This window comes from Giraffa tippelskirchi, chromosome 5 (assembly GCF_054371585.1).
Source record: "Giraffa tippelskirchi isolate mGirTip1 chromosome 5, T2T-mGirTip1v1.2.pri, whole genome shotgun sequence".
Lineage (NCBI taxonomy): Eukaryota > Metazoa > Chordata > Mammalia > Artiodactyla > Giraffidae > Giraffa > Giraffa tippelskirchi.
In genome coordinates this window covers 169138282-169158836 of record NC_137279.1, presented here as the reverse complement: position 1 = coordinate 169158836, position 20555 = coordinate 169138282, and the positions used below count along the sequence as shown (strand labels likewise).

At 39.7% G+C, this 20555-nt stretch overlaps 1 protein-coding gene across 34 annotated transcripts in view; it reads left to right on the top strand.

Annotated features, from left to right (window-relative positions):
* The first annotated feature begins 2052 nt into the window (after positions 1 to 2052).
* Positions 2053 to 20555, top strand: part of OSBPL9 (oxysterol binding protein like 9) — a 157522-nt gene continuing 139019 nt past the window's right edge. For 12 of the 34 annotated variants that reach the window (XM_081485449.1, XM_081485468.1, XM_081485464.1 and 9 more), the window contains exon 1: positions 2053 to 2185. In XM_081485449.1, coding sequence (XP_081341575.1) covers positions 2075 to 2185 — 111 coding nt within the window. In that variant the 5' untranslated portion in view covers positions 2053 to 2074. Of the gene's footprint in view, positions 2186 to 7608; positions 7658 to 12667; positions 12799 to 20555 lie in introns of all 34 variants that reach the window. The other 22 variants (XR_014052245.1, XR_014052244.1, XM_081485432.1 and 19 more) reach the window with 4 other exon arrangements.

Sequence of the window (20555 nt, the reverse complement as noted above, 5' to 3'; positions counted from 1 at the left end):
TTTATCACAAGAAAAAAAATTTTGAGGTGAGGTGATGGGTTAACTAAATGTAGTGTGGTGATCATTTCACAATATACACATGCATATCTTTGGGTTTATTTTGGCCACACTACATGGCACATGGGATCTTAGCTCCCCTTCCAGGGATCGTTGAACTCACACCACCTGCATTGGGAGCATGGCATTAACCACTGTTCCACCAGGGAAATTCCCAAATCATGCACATCTTAAATTCATACAATGTTGTATGTCAGTTACATTTCAATGAAACAGAAAAAGGATATCAAGCATAAATAATTTGATCTTTAGATCTTTACCCAACTTAACTAGCTAGTAAGTAGGTTCTCTTGTCTAGCTCCTTCAGTGATATTCTTTTTTCCTAGCGCTTCTATTATCAGCAAATAGGAGGGATTCACAGCACAATAGTTGAACAAACAAAACACCTTTCAGTTTAGTTCAGTAGCTCAGTCATGTCCGACTCTTTGCGACCCCATGAACCACAGCACGCCAGGCCTCCCTGTCCATCACCAACTCCTGGAGTCCACCCAAACCCATGTCCATTGAGTCGGTGATGCTATCCAACCATCTCATCCTCTGTCGTCCCCTTCTCCTCCTGCTCCCAATCCTTCCCAGCATTAGGGTCTTTTCCAATGAGTCAACTCTTCGCACGAGGTGGCCAAAGTATTGGAGTTTCAGCTTCAACATCAGTCCTTCCAGTGAACACCCAGGACTGATCTCCTTTAGGATGGACTGGTTGGATCTCTTTGCAGTCCAAGGGACTCTCAAGAGTCTTCTCCAACACCACAGTTCAAAAGCATCAATTCTTCTGCACTCAGCTTTCTTCACTGTCCAACTCTCACATCCATACATGACCACTGGAAAAACCATAGCCTTGACTAGATGGACCTTTGTTGGCAAAGTAATGTCTCTGCTTTTTAATATGCTGTTAGGTTGGTCATAACCTTTAAGCCCCTAAAATAAAAAATTTAAAAATTAAAGACAAAGAAAACCTCTCCCTTGACTTCACAGCCACTTCTAGCCAATTCCCTGCTTCTTAGTTCTCTTTTTCTTATCCTTCACATCTCAATGTCCTTTCCTGGGATGCCTTACACAACCACTCAATTATATACTTTATAAGTAGCTACCCATTGGCTTCCTATTACATCCACTTACTGAAATTCTCCACAAGGCATTCATCACTATTAGATATTTTTCATGTTTAGTTGTTTTGTGTTTGCTTTCCGTCATAGAATTTAAGTTCTTAACTCTTAGCAAGGGGTCTATTTGTCTCCTTCAGTGTTGCGTTGCCAGGACCTCAAAGATTGTCTCAATATACTAGGACAATACTTCCATTGTCTTTATCGGCTCTAAGAAATCTGCTCTTACTTCTTTGACCTTGTCTCCAACTACCTTCTCCCTGGCTCACTACTCTACTTACAAAGAACAATTTGCTGTTCCTTTGCCAACCTCCCTCCTCTTTCTTCAGGTCTTTGCTCAAAAGTTACCTTCTCACTCAGGCCTTCTCAATTTGGGAACTTAAAATTGCAGCCCCTTACCCTTTGCCTCTTTACTTGCTTAATTTTTCTCCAGATTACCAAATCGTAGTATACTATATAATTTACTATTTTTTTATTGCCTGTTCACCTCATGAAGTCTTTGCTGAACCCCCAAGCCTAAGAGTATCTAGCAGATAACAAAAAATATTTATTAAATGAATGGGTTTGTGAAATAATTGCTTAAATTAATATCAGATGTGAAATTATTTGAATGTGTAAGGTATCATTATGGGCAGTAAAATTATCTATGTTAATAAGTAATCTTAACTTCAGTATTCATGCTTGAATTCTTCACATTTCGGGCACGGAAATGTGTTGTGCTACACACAACAGATTCCCAAAGACGTTTTTTTGAGTTTTCTAGCTGGAGGCGTGGGTCCGCGAGTCCACCAAGGCGGGAAGCAATTGCTGGCCCCGCCCTGGGCCCGCCCCTGTCGGCGATGACCACGCCCACAGAATGTCGAAAGCCTTATAGGCGAGTGACGTCAGGCCGTTTGTTGTCATTGGCGGCTCCCAAGATGGCGTCCATCATGGAAGGGCCGCTGAGTAAATGGACTAACGTAATGAAGGGCTGGCAGTACCGTTGGTTCGTGCTGGACTACAATGCAGGGCTCCTCTCCTACTACACAGTAAGTCCTTGGAGGCAAAGCCCTGGCTGCCTTGGGAGTCCCGATTCCTGGGTGGAGGTGGGGACCAGGCTTTTTGGTAGCCCGGTAGAGGTTGCTAGGATGGGGGTGCCGCCGTACGGGAGGGTTCCCTCGTAAGGGAGGGTTTTGCGCCCCAGATAGCCAATGAGGGTGAAGGAGATGCTCTCGCAGCCAATAAGTAGGCACCGGTTGTATGATTTATGGGGTGGGGGCGAGCCGCCTCGCTTTCTTAGGGTCCGGTATTTGTTGGGGGGTAAAGGGGGGTGCGGTTGTAGGTAGGTAGATGGTTGTAATCGTGGCTTGAAGGGATCGGTCTCGAGGTCTGTGCAGTTTCCACATGTTATCATGGACTTGACAGTGTCCCCCACCAGGCCCTGTAGACGGCCGCGCCCCTTAGCTTCCCTCCAGGGATTGAGGAGCGCTGCTTTCTTAGAGCAGTGGTCTGACGAGCTTGGCCAGACCTGAAGTGACTGGCCCTTGCTCAACATAAAGGGTTCTGAAATCCCTCCAGTCTGCCCAAGTTGAGTGTCTGTTTCACAGGACTCGCCTCCATTCAGCGGGGGACCAGCGTAACCGACGCCGTAACTTTTGAGAGCGGAGGATTTCCTACACAGGAGTCTCTTGTTAGCGAAGAGAGGCTGGATAGTGCGATGTCTCCTGAAAGTTATATTCTGGAAAGGGCTGGGTTAAGGGCTTCAGTGTCGTTAAACACAAATCAGTGACTGTGGGAAAGGTCCATAAATTGCTGAGAATCTTATATTCTGACTCTCTCCCCCCGCGACGCGTTAGAAATAAAAGGTGGGTGGAATTAGAGAAATTACTTCCAAAGGTACTGTCTCTGAATGGTGTCTAGTTAATAATAGCCAATGAGAGGGAGGAAGCCTATTAAAACGACAAAATAGAATGTCCTGAATGCTTTAGAAAATAATAGAAGACAGAAGGGAAAAATTATGATTATGAAGAAGGATTAATGTCAACGAGAGGAATGGAGACACTAGTATTGATATTTTTTTGTTAATTTCAATATTTATTGAGCGCCCACTACGTGTTAATTATTATTGCTTTAGGCTAGCTGTGTGTGTGGGTTTGTGTGCTCATGCGTGTGCATGTGAGCGAGAATCAACAAACTTCAACATACTCACTATTCCTTTTCTCTGGAGCTTATATTCTAATCAGGTGGTTCCCTTGATTCTTTTCACTCACAATAACTGCAGAATAAAGTATTCATTATCCCCATTTTACAGTTTTGGAATCTGAGGCTACAGGCTTTTCAGCAATTTGCTCAAGGTCACAGAGCTAGCAGTAAGCATTGTTATCAGGAGTCTAAATAACCTGGCTTTCTTTTCCCTTTACACTACAGGAATGAGAAAAATGCAATCTTAGAGTTACTAAAGACAAACCTTCAGGAGTAAAAAGTAAAAACTTTCAACACCAGCTTCCTTTCTTACATAATTTTGAAGAGGGAAAAGACTAAACAAACCTGAATGAAATTTAAATACATTGTTCAAGATTAGCTAGCTATGAAAGAGAGGCAGATGAACATTATATCCTGAAAACTCTGGAATTATGAAATCTCATAGTTCAGATAGGTGAAGAGTAATAATAAGTTTCAGTAGAAGTGATAATCAGAAAATCCCATGGACCCTTTCCACCCCATTCAAGGTAATTTCAGTGGCACTATGGAATGAAGTTACTCTACAAATCCCAAATTTGTGTGGGTCTGAATTTAGGGCCACACTGGAGGGGCCCCAAGCTGGGGTTCTTTGGAACTCCTCTCCCAGACGGAATCTTCTTTTTTTCCTGTTTTTCTCATTTTGGCATATCTTTTTTCTGTCTCCTTGACCTTTTAGTTTCTGAATATCTTGACAAATTTCTCCTTGTCTTTGGCTAAATATGGCTTTTTAAATTGTGCTTCTTTCTTCTCCCTCCCATTACTTATCCTCCCTTCTGAGATTAAACTATAAAGCATCATCCTTGCCAGTAGAAGGAGGTATCATATTTCTCACTAATGGATGTTTAGAAATTTTCTTTTCTTTTTTTCCCTTGTTTTTTGGTGTTAAAGTATTTGTTTGCAGAGAAATAACAGAGAAATATTGTAAAATAAGATGATACTCAATGTCAAATTAAAGGAGGTCCAGTAAAGATGAGAAAAGGATAGGTATTCACTTAAATAGAGAAATTAGGAGACATATTGAATATTGGCAGTGAATTCTGTACACTTGGACATTGTTTCAGTACATTAGGATTTGGAAGGATGAAAGCACATCTTAATGATCTGCATGCGGCTGATAACTTGGAGCTGCATCTTGCAGGAAGATTATCTGAATAGTTGCACAGCATTTTAAGCAGAGCAGTAAATAGCAAGTCACTCTATTCCTTGTTTCCAAAATCACTTGCACTCTGGTCTAGCTCTGTAGTTGGAGGTCTGTCTGTCCTAGGGTGGCCATGAAAACCCTGAACTAAACTAGATTGACTTTGCTTTAGAGTTGGCCGGTACCAAAAATTGACATTGAGATAATCTCAGGGTTTTGGAAAAGATCATGGGAATTGATGTGAACTAAATAGTTTCACCCAAACCTCACTTTCACGTGGATCTTTTGGTCCTGGGCCCAGACCCTAACCTGTCCTCTGGGAATGAATAGTATTTTTATTTTACATTTCTTTTATTTTCATATTATGTAAATTTTCAGTTCTTGAAAAACCGTTTAGTAGATTATTCTGTCTAATACAGGAACAGAGGAATTGATTACCTTCTTTAGAAAATAGATTTAGGCAACTTTTTCAGGTAATGCTCCTATCTTTTAATTATTAGAAACAGTGGTTTATTCAGAAAGCATTTATTTGGGACTTTTTAGTAGGCACTTTATATATGGACTTCCGTCATAGCTCAGTTGCTAAAGAAGCTGCCTGCAATGCAGGAGACCCCCGTTCGATTCCTGGGTCAGGAAGATCCGCTGGAAAAGGGAAAGGATACTCACTCCAGTATTCTGGAGAATTCCATGGAGTGTTTAGTCCATGGGGTTGCAAATAGTCAGACACAACTGAGCGACTTTCATTTTCACTTTACTATATATGCTGGAGATAAAAGCATGAAGGAGAGTGTCCCTTCCATCTAGGAACTCAAAATCTTGCAAAGTAGACACCTAAACATAATTTCAAAAAAGTATGATAAATTCTACAATAGAAGTAAGAATAGACTGCTGTGGGAACATTGCCTAAAAAAGGCTAGAGAGGCATTTGAGCCGAGACTTAAAGGTAGAAGAGAAGAAGGGCGTTTCAGGCAGTGGGAAATACGCACAAATTGGGAAACTTGAGAACATAAAGCCTACTAAGAAGATATTGAGAATTTCTGAGCATCTTTAATGTAAAGGCATGTAGGGAGATAACAGGAGATTGAATCCAGAAGGTATTTGGAGCCATAGGTCAGGCCTGGAGATGAAGATCTGTTAGATTATAGCATAGAATTTGTTAGTTGAATTTGGGGGTGAGCTGTACTGAGTCTTCCTTGTGGCACATGGGTTCTTTGTTGTTGCTCATGGGCTTTTCTCTAATTGCGGTGTGTGGGCTTCTCATTGTGGTGGCTTCTCTTGTTGCATACACAGGCTGTAGGGCTGAAGGCCTTCTCTGGTTGTGGCACATGAACTTAGTTGCCCCCCGGCATGAGGAATCTTAGTTTCTGGACCAGGTAGCAAACCAGTGTCCCCTGCATTGGCAGGCGGATTCTTAACCATTGGACCATCAGGGAAGTCCCCTGTCAGTTGAAATTTTTTTAATTGAGATACCCATGGAGGGATAAGGATATAAATTTGGGAACACTGTGTAAACACCTAACCATTTATGTGAATCATGATCACAGAGAAAGACGAGAAAGGAAAGAAAATTGAGGGAGATATAGATATGAGAGGAGTTGGGAGACCAGAAAGCAGGTGTTCATACCTTTTGATTATCAAATGTTTATTGAGTATGTACTATGTGCTAGGCACTATGCTGGGAAGAGGGGTTAAAATGGTAAATAAGATGGGAATAGTTCATGTTCTCATGATGCCTAGAGTCTGCCGGGGTGTACATCAAGTAAGAGCTGTGATGGGGAAGAATAGGATGTTGGGAGGTACACAAGTGGGCAGCTTGCCTCTGTCTTGGAGTATCAGAAAAGATTTCCTTGAAGAAATAGGTTTGCTTTGACCTGAATGGTGAGTAGAGATTAGCCATGTAAGCAGAGAGGGAAAACTGCTTGAGATAGAGGGAATAGATGTTTTTGAAAGAGACAAGAGTAAGGAGCTTGTTAGTCCTGGAATTTAGGCTGTGAGGTGAACAGTAGTGCGATAAGAGGGAGAGAGAAGCAGGGGCCAGATAGTGAAAGACTTTCTTGGTAAACTGAGCTAAGGAATTTGAACTTTACACTCAGGGCAGTGGAAAGTCACTTAAGTGTTGTAAGCACTTTTTGTTGTGGAAAAACCTTTCATAATACAAAATTTGTTTGAAACATATAAGAAAGATGATAGTAAAATGAATTCCTGTCACCCAGCTTGTGCAGCTATCAATATATGGCTGAAAGAAAGTGAAAGTGAAGTCGCTCAGTCGTGTCCAGACTCTTTGTGACCCCATGAACTGTATGTTGCCAGCCTCCTCTATCCATGGGATTTTCCAGGCAAGAATACTGGAGTGGGCTGCCATTTCCTTCTCCAGGGGATCTTCCCAACCCAGGGATCGAACCCGGGTCTCCCGCGTTGTCAGCAGATGCTTTTACCATCTGAGCCACCAGGGAAGTCCTTAATATATGGCTAATCTTGTCTTATTTATACTGCCAAAGCTCCTTCCTACCCCACTGGATTACTTTAAAGCAGATCCCAAATCTCTTATTTTTTCATTTGTGAATATTTCAATATGTTTTACAGTGTTTAATTTCCTTGGTTTTTCTCAAACGTCTGTCCCTCACCAATTGGTTTATTTGAGTCAGGATTCCAAACAAGATCCACACATAAAACTGAGTCTCTTTTACTCTGCAAGTCTTCCCTCCCTCTCTTTCTTTGCCATTCATTTTTTGAAGAAAGCAAATTATTCTGTAGATTTTCCACATTCTGCATTTTGCTGAGAGTATTCTTGTGGTGTATTTAAACATGTTCCTTTATCCTCCATGTTTCCTATAAGCTGATAATTAGAGCTAGAAGCTTAATAAAATTCAGCTTTTTTCCCCCCACTTTGGGCAGGAATACTTTGTAGGTGGAACATACTACAAGTATCTCCACTTTCTGATAGTTTGCTTTACCCTACTTCATTTTTAGAAAAGACCTGTTTAGTACCTGTTTTTGCTAACCAAAAGAAATCCAAAGAGGATTTTTGCTTTTGTGGAAAATACAAGAAAAGTGAAAATAGCATTCAGAGGTTTTTTTTTTTTTTTTTTGCAGCGAGCTGCTATAGAGTCAGTGAGCGCCCCAAGCAGCAAGAGTGACACCAGTAAGCTCCTTCCCTGGGACCTGTGGGCTTCCCAGGTGGCACTAGTGGTAAAGAACCTGCCTGCCGATGCAGGAGACATAAGAGATGCAGGTTTGATACCTGGGTTGGGAGGACCCCAAGGAGAAGAGTATGGCAACCACTCCAGTATTCTTGCATGGAGAATCCCATGGACAGAGGAGCCTGGAGGTCTGTAGGGTCACAGAGTCAGACACAACTGAAGTGACTTAGCATGCATGCATGCTGGGAACTATTAATACATAATAGCAAGCTGCCGTAGTTTTGAACTGTGTCTGTGAGCATCTTTACTTTATCTCAGTTTATTTTGTGCATCTGTTAGCAAGGTGTGTCCTAAAGCAATTGCGTCATTGCTTTATGCCATTTTGGCTTAAGGAAGTTTTCTTAGGAACAGGGGGAACCTGTACATCAAGTGGCCCATGATGTCCTGGTTGTCTCTGTGATTTTTAAAATTAAACAACAGGTTCAGGTAAAATTTGTAGTTTTTAAAGAATACTTTGGTTATGGAGAAATAGTGAAGTCATATTGACAGGATTTCAGTAATGTGGATGTGAGTGAAGGAGGAGGAGTTGTGCCGGAGTCCTGCTCCAGCTGGTCCAGGGTTCCCTCAGGATGGACGGCGTCAGCGATGCGAATGAGAAGACGCAGCGAGTCTTAGCGTTTCCAAGTGTCTCCTGACTTTATTGTTTTTAAGACAGCTTTTATATTTTTAGTGGTACATAGAAACAAATGTAAAGTATAGAGTCATACCAATTCAGCTTAATGGGCCAGCAGTTTTGACCCTCATCGAAACCGTTTGCATATTTTTAGTTACAAAAAGCCTCATTTTGTTTACATCATCTTCTGGCCTGGGGGCCTGCTAATATCTTGTGACTCTCCATTGACAAGGGCTGATCAGTCAGAACACTTTTGTATCAGGCACAGCAGGAAAGAATTCATCAGTAGAGAGTTTCAAGGTAAAACCTGTTTTCGGTAATTTATTCTACGCCTTGAGCTTAACAGAAAAGAATGTGGTTCCATAAAGTCATAGGACAGCAAGCTGAAGGTCAGCTCTAAGTAAGAATCATCAGTTAAATCAACAATTGTCTTATTATTTTATTTATATAAATTTCTAACTATTATGCTTTCATTATATAGGTTAAATACGTTAAGAGCAAAAACATAGTGAGTAAATATAGACTAAGTAACAGTTTCATAAAGCAATATTTCTTATATTTCCTAATAAGCCTTTTTTCCTACGAAGGGTTCTGTGCCCATTGGGGCTTTTTGTGCGGAGGCTCTCAATGCTGTTTTATTGTTAAGGAGCAGTCATGTACATTAGCTCCAAAGGCACAGACACGCTTGTTAAACAGACTAAAATGCTAGCAAGGGGAGTTTAGATTAAAATACTCTATATCCTAGATAATCTAATAGGTTGCCACCGTTCAGGGGCTGTATAAGAGATCAGGAAAGGCCTTTTACCTAAGTCACAGACAATAAGAGGTTTATTATAGCAAGCATCAGAAAGATGGATATCATCTTTAAGGTGAGCGCTGAGGCAGCCTTCCGAGAATCCCTGAGGCCTGAGTTGCTCTGCTCGTCAGGTCTTCTCCTCATGACTCTGTTATGGGTGGGATCTCATGAGCTGGCTCCTGGCAGAGTTGTTTGATGAAATCCAGGTTTTTAGATATAGTTGGTAGGGAAGATACGTATAGGTTGGGTGGAGAATGGTGGTTGTTTTGGGGCATGTTGAAATTGAAGTAAAGATATTGCATAGACTGGAACTCAAGAAAAAAATCTGGGCTACAGATAAATATTAGCTTTACACATATGGAGAGATGAGAGAGTGAATGAGTGGGAATAATAGAGAGCTTTAGATAGAATACTGAGGAACACCATTGGATTAGGTATCTATAGCTTTATACAAATTACCCATAATGATTTTAGCCACTTAAAACAATAAACATTTGTCATCTGTGGCTCAGAACTTTGGGCTCAGGGTCTCTCATGAAGTTGCAGTCAAGACATTGGCTATGTCTGCAGTCAATTTGAAAGACTTGACTGCAGCTGGAAGATTTGCTTCCAAGATGACTCACTCTCATGTCTGTTGGCAGAAAGCCTTAGTCCTTACTGGCTCCTGGAAGGTGGCCTCAGTTCCTCACCAGCTAACTTCTCTGTTGGGCTACATGAGTGTCATTGTGACAGGGCATCTATCTGGCTTTACCCAGGAGTAATCCAAGTGAGAGCAAGGAGAAAGCTGAAGTGCCTATTTGACCTGGTCTGAGAACATAACTTTTGCCTTCTTCCATTCGTTAGAAATGAATCATGAAGTTCAGTTCATGCTACAGGGGATGGGAATTTTAGGCATGGGAAAGAGAATTAGCCTCTACCTTTTGAAAGGAGTGTCAATTTATGGAGGGATTTTAAGCCATTACAATCGTTTATAAGGGATTGGGTGGAGAAAAGAGCCTGCACAGAAGAGTGAAAAGGGAGAGCCAGAGATACCCAAGAAAAACCAGAATGTGGCAGTCAAGGCAGGAACTGGCTTGAATACTGTTGAGAGAATTGAATAGATGAAATCTTAAAAATACTCATTGGATTGATCAATTTGGACATTGTTGATGCCCTCAAAAAGAGAAGTTTCCATGGAGTCAGAAATTTGGAAGTCAGAGTGGTTTGAAGAGTAAATAGGAGGCAAGAAGTAGAGAAGATGAGTGTAGATTGCTCAAGGTGTTACATTATGAAAGAGGGCCAAAGGAATATGGAACTGAGAGGAGAGTTTCTAAGGTAGGAGTGTGCTTAAATGTTTTAGGGATGGGAAGCAGGGTACTTATTAAAGATGAGAATAGAGTTAAGATTTAAGGAATGTAGTAAAGATTTAGATTAGTGGCCATGGGAACTGGAAAAAGGAATAATAATGGTCACATTGAAATTAACCAGGTTGTAGAGGAGCTAGTTGAGATTATAAAATATGATTTGTTTAGTTATGACCTGTAAGTGTTTAACACTCTTTCTTGTTTTGTATTGTCTTTATGACATTTCAGAGAGAAAAGTTAGAAATAGTGAGTTAGTAAGTTGTCAGGGTCACTCAAGGTTTTCTTTAAAATGAATCATTAGAGAAATGATGTGTTTTGCTGTTAACATGCTAGCTGGAAGAGACTCATAGTGACTTTGCATTTCAAAACCACTGATAATCTGAACACATTTAAATATTACTTGACAGTCTTTAGCAGTGCCTAGATGATAAAATCTCTCATCTAATTCTTGGATTTTAGGTTTTTGAAGTGCATAAATGTATGTGTTTTTTTTGCAAAGATGTAAAAGAGGGAATCTCAGATTCTCCTAGAAATGTATCAGCACCACTCCCCTCAAGCATTTATAAGTGAATTTATACTTTTGTAAATAAACTTCTTGGTTATATCAAATATGTTTTTATTAAGCTTACATGGTACATATTAATAATCCAAATTAATAAAATAGCTTTAAAATTGCAAAAGGAAGAAAAATTGTACCTGAAAAATATAAAAAATATTTTAAAAAATATAAAAAAAAATATTTTTTTTTACCTGAAAAATCTAAATGCCCTGAAAAGAAGTATGTGGAAATTTTATGTCTTGTGGTTTCCTTGAATACCCTAGTCAGCCTTAGTTTTTCTCTTTTTTGATTTTTTTTTTTTGGGTGCGCTGTGCATGGCCTGTGGGATCTTAGTTCTCCAACCAGAGATGGAATCTGCACCCTCTAAAGTGTAAAATGTGGAGTTTTAACCACTAGATCGCCAGGGAAGTCCCTCTATTACGTTCTTTATCTGTACAGCAAGCTTGTAAACTCCTTGATAGTACTGCTGCTGCTGCTGCTAAGTTGCTTCAGCCATGTCCGACTCTGTGCTACCCCATAGACGGCAGCCCACCAGGCTCACCTGTCCCTGGGATTATCGAGACAAGAATACTGGAGTGGGTTGCCATTTCATTCTCCAATGCATGAAAGTGAAAAGTGAAAGTGAAGTCACTCAGTCGTGTCCGACTCTTAGCGACCCCATGGACTGCAGCTTCCTCCGTCCATGGGATTTTCCAGGCAAGAGTACTGGAGTGGGTTGCCATTGCCTTCTCCCATAGTACTGCTAGCATTATAATTTTCAAGCCCTATAAATATAGCACATCATTCTCATAGTGAATGGAATGTCCAAGCCCCTTTAAACTAAGAGATGTGATGTAGAAGGTTGTTTTGGAATCATTGCTTATACAGCCTTGTAAATTTTGCAGAATATACTGATAGCAAATATGTTTATGGCTTATGTAAAACCTGATTAAGCTTATATTAATAACAATGGCTTTTGTTTTAATCATCCTTAGCCTGTAGAACTGTGTGGGATCTTTTGGTTAGAGTGTTGTATCAGACAAGCAGTCCGTTCTTGCTTTATTGCAGGCAGTTTTGTTGATGATAATAATTTGTAGAAGGATAGAAAGTAGAGCTATGCCACTCTTATATATGGCAGTTGTCGTAGGTTTAGATTTTCAACTAGCTATAATGCCAGTCAAAGCTAGCTAGAACAATGCTCAAGAGATTTAGATTAAGGACCTATTTCCTTTTACTGCTTATAGAGAACAAATGGCCAGCCCAGTCTTTCTCTTCTCATTTACTGTATTGTAAAGGATAATCATCTTAGACTAATTTAAACTTAAAAAAAAATTTACTTTTTTTGTGAAAGTTAAGTTTACATGATACATGGAATCATATAAATGGGATCATATTTGGGGAAAGTATTTTGAGGTTTTCAAAATTAATTTTTTCCCGTTCACATGACAAAGATTATTATGAATGTTAATATTCTGATTCCTGGAGTTTTTTCACATTGAGCCTTCATGCTAAGATTGTCTACTTATTTAATTGAATTTATTTTATTTTAGCATTACTCTTATGGCAGAGGTGGACAAATGAAATATTGGATGAATATTTGGTTTGTCATTCTGGCAGCTGTCTCTAGTCTCTTAATCTTCCTCTTTCCTCCATCTCTCATAGATGATACCATGCTTCCCAGAGACAATAGAGTTCATTTGGTGGAAACACTCTCAACTCCTTGTACTGCCACCTATGGTATACCTACTTTCCTGCCTATCCTTCCCTGCGTCCTCCCTGTCATAATGGAAGAGGTAATCCTTGGGTGGGCTTTCCTGGTGGCTCAGTGGTAAAGAATCCCCCTGCCAATGCAAGAGATGCAGGTTCAGTCCCTGGGTTGAGAAGATCCCCTGGAGAAGGAAATGACAACCCACTATAGTATTCTTGCCTGGGAAATCCCATGCACAGACAACCCACTGTAGTATTCTTGCCTGGGAAATCCCATGCACAGAGGAGCCTGCCAAGCTACAGTCCATGGGTTGCAAAAAGAGTTGGACACAACTTAGCAATTAAGCAACAACACCAATCCTTGGGTGTTCTGGATTCCATCTGCTCGCAAATTTTTAGAGGATCTCAGTCTATAGGTTTTTCTCCTTTCTCTGCTTTCTCCTTCCTCTCGCCTATGTGTCGTCTTCTTCTTTCTATGTACAGACTTTTGTTGTTTAAGAATATTTATTTTGCAATAAAACAACTGAACATCATAGGTGTAACAATTTCATATGGAAAATTTTAATACATTTAGGGATTGCCTGTTGCTTTTCATTTTTTTGGTATAATTAGTTTTGAAATTGGAAAGTGTTAGCCCTTCAGCTTTGTTCTTTCTCAAGATTGTTTTGGCTATTCTGGGTTCGTTGAATTTCTGTATAAATTTTAGGATATACTGACTTTTTCATTAACAAATTAACTTGGGCTATATCTGTCTCAAGTTGAAAAATATCTCTGCTAAATTCTATGTCTCCCTGGAAAAACCAACCATCTTCACCTCTCTTCAAGTTAGATAAACCTATTGAGAGTCTTCTACATTATCTGTCTTTATTCATGCATTTACTGTACAGCAATCTGTTTTTACCTCCAAATTTCAGTGAATATCCTAGCAAAAGTCTCCAGTGAAAGCTTTGTTGCTGAACCCAGTGGGTGCTTTTAACTTTTCATTTTAATAGCACTGTCCCTGCAGAATTTGACATTATTACTCTTTAAGTTTCAAAAAGATAGTTTCATTGTTCTTGAAGAGATGTAATATATTCTTAATTTACAAAAAAATTGAAAAAGTAAAGAAAATAGAAAGAAGGAAAGTACTACCTGAAATCCTACTATCTGTATTTTGGAGAATAGCTTTCCTAACAACTCTTTATGGTTAAATACACCTTTATGCATATTTTATACAAATGGAATCATTATATATATAATATTCTACAACCCAGAAGCATTTTATTAAAAAATTTTCTATATGATTTGTTGTACCATTTTGTATTGTATTTCTTCAAGTAGCAAAATGAGCAAAGGATATCATTTTTCCTTCACCCTTACTTAATGAAATCTCAGTCATCTGGCTTTGGGAGATTAAGATTCCTATGCTGTCTGTGATGCAGGAAGACAATGTATGATAATCTGTATTATTTCCCATAGTTCTGCTCAGCTGGATAGTACCCCATCCACTTGGTTAAGGGCAGTTCAAAAACCCACCCACAAACAGAAGACTCCACTTCTTAATGAGGGTGACAAAGTTCTAGAAGAGCTTGTAGGATGAGAAATACTATTATAGGCCATTTTTGGAAAATGCAGTGTGCCGTAAGCCTCTACTATATTAATCATTGTTGTAGGTATTTTCTAGTATTGTCAAATATATCGCTTCATTAAGCCTCATAACCTCTTGCATTTTTCCTTGCTACCACTATAGCATATAAACCACCATGGTCTGTTGCAAAAACTTCCTAAGTGTTCTCTTTGTTTCCTTTTTGCTCTCTGAAGTCCATTTTCTATCAGTAGCCCAAGTGATCTTTTAAAAATAGGAAAAAGGAAGATCATGTTTTTCCCCCTGCTTAAAATTCTCTAGTGACTATAGGAAAACAAATTCAAACTCTTTACTATGACTTACAGCCTTGTAAGCGCTGAAGAATTGATACTTTTGAACTTTGGTGTTAGAGAAGACTCTTGAGAGTCCCTTGGACTGCAAGGAGACCCAACCAGTCCATCCTAAAGGAGATCAGTCCTGAGTGTTCATTGGAGGGACTGATGTTGAGGCTGAAACTCCAATACTTTGGCCACCTGATGCAAAGAGCTGACTCATTTGAAAAGACCCTGATGCTGGGAATGATTGAAGGCAGTAGGAGAAGGGGACGACAGAGGATGAGATGGTTGGATGGCATCACTGACTCAATGGACATGAGCTTGGGTAAACTCCAGGAGTTGGTGATGGACAGTGAGGCCTGGCATGCTGCAGTCCATGGGGTCGCAGAGTTGGACACAACTGAGAGACTGAACTGAATTGAACTGATGGCTTTGTGATCTTTCTCCACTGAACTTTCTACAGTAAACTTTTTGCTCACCACTATATCCACTGTAGCTTTTTCTTTTTTCCCTGTTCCTTGGACACCTCAAGCTTGTTCCTATCTCAGGGTCTTTGTGTATATTTTCTGGCTTATTGGACTGATACTATCCCATGGCTGTAGCATGCCTGATTCCCTTCTTGTTATTCAGGTCTTCATTTAGGCATCACTGCTCAGAGAAGGCACCCCACTCCAGTACTCTTGCCTGGAAAATCCCATGGACGGAGGAGCCTAGTAGGCTGCAGTCCATGGGGTTGCTAAGAGTCGGGCACGACTAAGCGACTTCACTTTCACTTTTCACTTTCATGCATTGGAGAAGGAAATGGCAACCCACTCCAGTGTTCTTGCCTGGAGAATCCCAGGGATGGCGGAGCCTGGTGGGCTGCCGTCTGTGGGGTCGCACAGAGTCGGACACCACTGAAGCGACTTAGCAGCAGCAGCAGCAGCTCAGAGAAGCCTTTGCTTAACAACCTATCTAAAGTACACCTCACTGTCAGTCACTAGCACTAGCACACTGGTCTTTTGTTGTTTTCACTTGATGGTTTAGAATACAGGCTTATGTTATTTTATTATTTTTTTAATTAATTAATTTATTTTAATTGGAGGCTAATTACTTTACAATATTGTAGTGGTTTTTGCCATACATCAACATGAATCAGCCATGGGCGCACATGTGTTTCCCATCCAGAACCCCCCTCCCACCTCCCTCCCCATCCCATCCCCCAGGGTCATCCCAGTGCACCAGCCCTGAGCACCCTGTCTCATGCATCGAACCTGGACCGGCGATCTGCTTCACATATGATAATATACACGTTTCAACGCTACCCTCTCAAATCATCCCACCCTTGCCTTCTCCCACAGAGTCCAAAAGACTGTTCTTTACATCTGTGTCTCTTTTGCTGTCTCGCATATAGGGTCATCGTTACCATCTTTCTAAATTCCATATATATGCGTTAGTATACTGTATTGATCTTTTTCTTTCTAACTTACTTCACTCTGTATAATAGGCTCCAGTTTCATCCACCTCATTAGAACTGATTCAAATGCATTCTTTTTAATGGCTGAGTAATTTTCCATTGTGTATATGTACCACAGCTTTCTTATCCATTCATCTGCCGATGGACATCAAGGTTGCTTCCATGTCCTGGCTATTGTAAACAGTGCTGCGATGAACATTGGAGTACACGTGTCTCTTTCAATTCTGGTTTCCTCGGGTAGCACACTGGTCTTGATGTATTTTTTCATAGCATTTATTGTTAGCTGCTAAACTTATTTTGTTTTTCTTGTTTAGTGTCTGTTTCCCTCCTCTGGAATGTAAGCACTGTGAGAACAGACACTTACCTTCATCATTTTATCTTTAGCATCTAGAGCAATGCTTGGCACTTAGTGAGTATTCAGTAAATATTTATGGAATGAGCAACAGGTGAAGTAGTTTATATATTACTTCCTTTACACATGAAGAAATTGAGACTTAAAAAATCACACAGTAGTTTCTCTGTATGTGATTAAGTCTTCTAACTCCAGATAGAATGTTCTCTCTGTAGATACTAAATTGTGCTAGTGTTGATATTTTAAAATGACAAACCCAAGTTATCACTAGTCTGCTTATAGGTGATAACTGAGTTACATCATTGTTACAATGAAATAAAACTTTCTTCTGCATGCTGCTGCTGCTGCTGCTGCTGCTAAGTAGCTTCAGTCGTGTCTGACTCTGTGCGACCCCATAGACGGCAGGCCACCAGGCTCCTCTGTCCCTGGGATTCTCCAGGCAAGTATACTGGAGTGGGTTGCCATTTCCTTCTCCAATGCATGCATGTATGCTAAGTCGCTTCAGTCGTGTCCGACTCTGTGCAACCCCATAGACGGCAGCCCACCAGGCTCCTCTGTCTATGGGATTCTCTAGGCAAGAATACTGGAGTGGGTTGCCATTTCCTTCTCCCAAACTTTCTGCATAGGCTATTCTAAAATACAAACTGCATTGATGAATCATTAAAAAGTACTGAGTCCTTTTACATCTAAGTTAAGACAGGGACTTAGATCGTTCTCTTTGAAACGCCGAGGATGAATGAAAGACTCTCTTTCCATTCCAGTAAAGTGAAAGCCTACTAGAGAAGGGAAAGGAGGAGCAGATACTAAGTCTTAGAATTTGTTGAGTAATGAGTTTTTTATATTCACAAAACATGACCACAGAAAGACAGTGGCACATTCTTGAACATAATTCTCCTTTGAAATGTTCGTCACCCAGAAGAGGATGAAATGTGCAGTTCAGACAGGTGATGTGTTGTGTGACCAACCCACTGTTTTGTGCTTGCATGTTAACTCTTCTGCCTTCATTATTATTATTTTTTAAACCCATTGCAAAGAGTCAGACACTACTGAGCAACTGAACAGCAACAGCAATTCTGAAGTAAAATTAGACCTGATAAAGAATGAGTGTTTTTATTCTTTGAAACAATTTTTAAAGTTTTATTTACTACTGAATTATACTTGATTTACAATTTGTGCCAGTCTCTACTGTACATCTAAGTGATTCAGTTATACATATATACACATTTTTTAAAATATTCTTTTCCATTATGGTTTATCACAAGATATTGAATATAACTCCCTGTGCTATACAGTAGGATTTTGTTGTTTATCCATTCTGTATATAATAGTTTGCATCTGCTAACCCCAAATTCCCAAGCCATCCCTCCCCAACCCCTCTCCCCCTTGGCAATCACAAGTCTGTTTAGAATGAGTGTTTTTAAATTGCCTTTTAAAAAAGTGTTTCTCCCCCACTCTGCCCTGTTTATAAAAGTAAAATGTTTATCATAGATCATTAACTAATCAAGGCCTTGACAGTCTCGTAAGCCCTTTGGCATAGTTCTTGAGTTCTTGACCTACTTCCTTATTCTTCCTTGTAGTCCTGCTTCCCCTTAAGCAACAACATCTAAAAGAAATTCTTTAAGAAAATAATTTCTTAGGCAGTGTTTGAATGTATAACAACTTTCCCCCTATGTTTTGATCACATGCTGTATTTTGAGTGCTTTTCCTAGCTAATCTGGGGACCATTTTCAACAGTTTCTTCGCAAGAATTTGTTCTGGGTTCTAAATTCCAAATCAGAACAAGGAGCTTTTGTAGCATAACCTTATTCTAAATTGAGGCCTGTAGGATGAGTCTTAGAATTAGGACTGAGAATTCAGATATCTGTGGTTCTGGCTATTGTTCTTGCTAACCAGATTATTTTAGGTGTTGTACAAATTTTCCCATCTTTAAATTTTTCTAGTGCTGTTCTTGTTTTTTATCTTTTTGTGATCTTACTGTCTTGGGCCCTGACTTAGACTTTTCCAAATAAGGAGAAACACTCTTGGGCAATTTTTGATGGAAAAGTGAAGTTGAATGATAATAATGGATTATCACTGTACAGTTTGGTGGGAGAAGTACTAAATAAACAGCATAAACTTCCTGGAGTTTAACACATCTTTATAATTTCCTTTCATTTTTTGTGAAATAACATTAATCACTATTTAGTATTTGGGCAGTATAAAATTCAGATTTAAATTGAAGAAAGTAGGGAAAACCACTAGACCATTCAGGCATGACCGAAATCAAATCCTTTACGATTCTACAGTGGCAGTGACAAATAGATTTAAGGGATTAGGTCTGATAGTGCCTGAAGAACTATGAATGGAGGTTCGTGACGTTGTACAGGAGGCAGAGATCAGGACCATCCCCAAGAAACAGAAATGCAAAAAGGCAAAATGGTTGTCTGAGGAGGCTTTACAAATAGCTGAGAAAAGAAGAGAAGCGAAAGGCAAAGAAGAAAAGGAAAGATACCCATCTGAATGCAGAGTTGCAAAGAATAGCAAGGAGAGAGAAGAAAGCCTTCATCAGTGATCAATGCAAAGAAATAGAGGAAGACAATAGAATGAGAAATACTAGAGATCTCTTCAAAAAAATTAAGAGATTCCAAGGGAACATTTCATGCAAAGATGGGCATAATAAAGGACAGAAAACAGAAGGACAGAAACAGAAGCAGAAGATATTAAGAAGAGATGGCAAGAATACACAGAAGAACTACGCAAAAAAGATCTTCATGACCCAGATAATCATGGTGGCATGATCACTCACCTAGAGCCGACATCCTGGAGTCCGAAGTCAAGTGGGCCTTAGGAACCATCACTATGAACAAAGCTAGTGGAGGTAATGGAATTCCAGCTGAGCTATTTCAAATCCTAAAAGATGATGCTGTGAAAGTGCTGCACTCAGTATGCCAGCAGATTTGGAAAACTCATCGTGGCCACAGGACTGGAAAAGGTCAGTTTTCATTCCAATCCCAAAGAAAGGCAATGCCAAAAAATGTTCAAACTACCGAAAAATTGCACTCATTTCACACCCTAGCAAAGTAATGCTCAAAATTCTCCAAGCTAGGCTTCAACAGTATGTGAACCAAAAACTGCCAGATGTTCAAGCTGGATTTAGAAAAGGCAGAGGAACCAGAGATCAAATTGCCAACAACTGTTGGATCATAGAAAAAGCAAGACAATTCCAGAAAAACATCTACTTCATCTTCAGTGACTCTGCCAAAGCCTTTTTGTGGATCACAACAAACTGTGGAAAATTCTTAAAGAGTTCTTAAAGGCAGACCACCTTACCTGCCTCCTGAGAAATCTGTATGCAGATCAAGAAGCAACAGTTAGAACTGGACATGGAGCAATAGACTGGTTCCAAATTGGGCAAGGAGTACGACAAGGCCGATGTGGTTGGATGGCTTCACCAACTTGATGGACATGAGTTTGAACAAATTTTGGGAGTTGATGATAGGGAAGACTGGCATGCTGCAGTCCATGGGATCACAAAGAGTTGGACATGACTAAGTGACTGAACTGAACTGCTTTTGAGGAACAAAACAAAAGTAGAAACTATACATTGAGGTTCAGTATATATTGACGTGCTTTAAGTAATTTGCAGCACTTACGTTATTATTTAGTATTTTATGTTATAGTTAACTTTTCTTAGAAAGGATGCAGAAATCCCCATCATCAGAGTTGTGCTTAATTAAACCCTGTGAAAGTGGTTCTCATCACTGATCTGTTGACCTGAATTTTTGACTTGAAGATAAAATTATCCTTTTTAAGAAATAGTAAAAGACCTGGGACTTTACAATTGAAGAGATCACAGATCAAAATACAAGTCTCCAGTCCTTTACCTGTAGTTCAGAAATCCCTGAGTCTCTGAATTCCAGAAGTTTTTTTTTCTAAATGTATTTTATTCTCATTTGGAAGTACAGCCTGCCTTGAACTGTGTGGTTAATTATAATCTCGATTATGCTTAGTATAAATATATGTTGTACTACCAAAATATTAGTATGCTTGATTGTGAAATTAATTAAATGCTTAATACTCCAGACTCTGTTGCAGGTGTGTGACAGTTTATGTACTATATGTATGTTACTTTTTGAAAATTCTGAATTTTAAAGCAC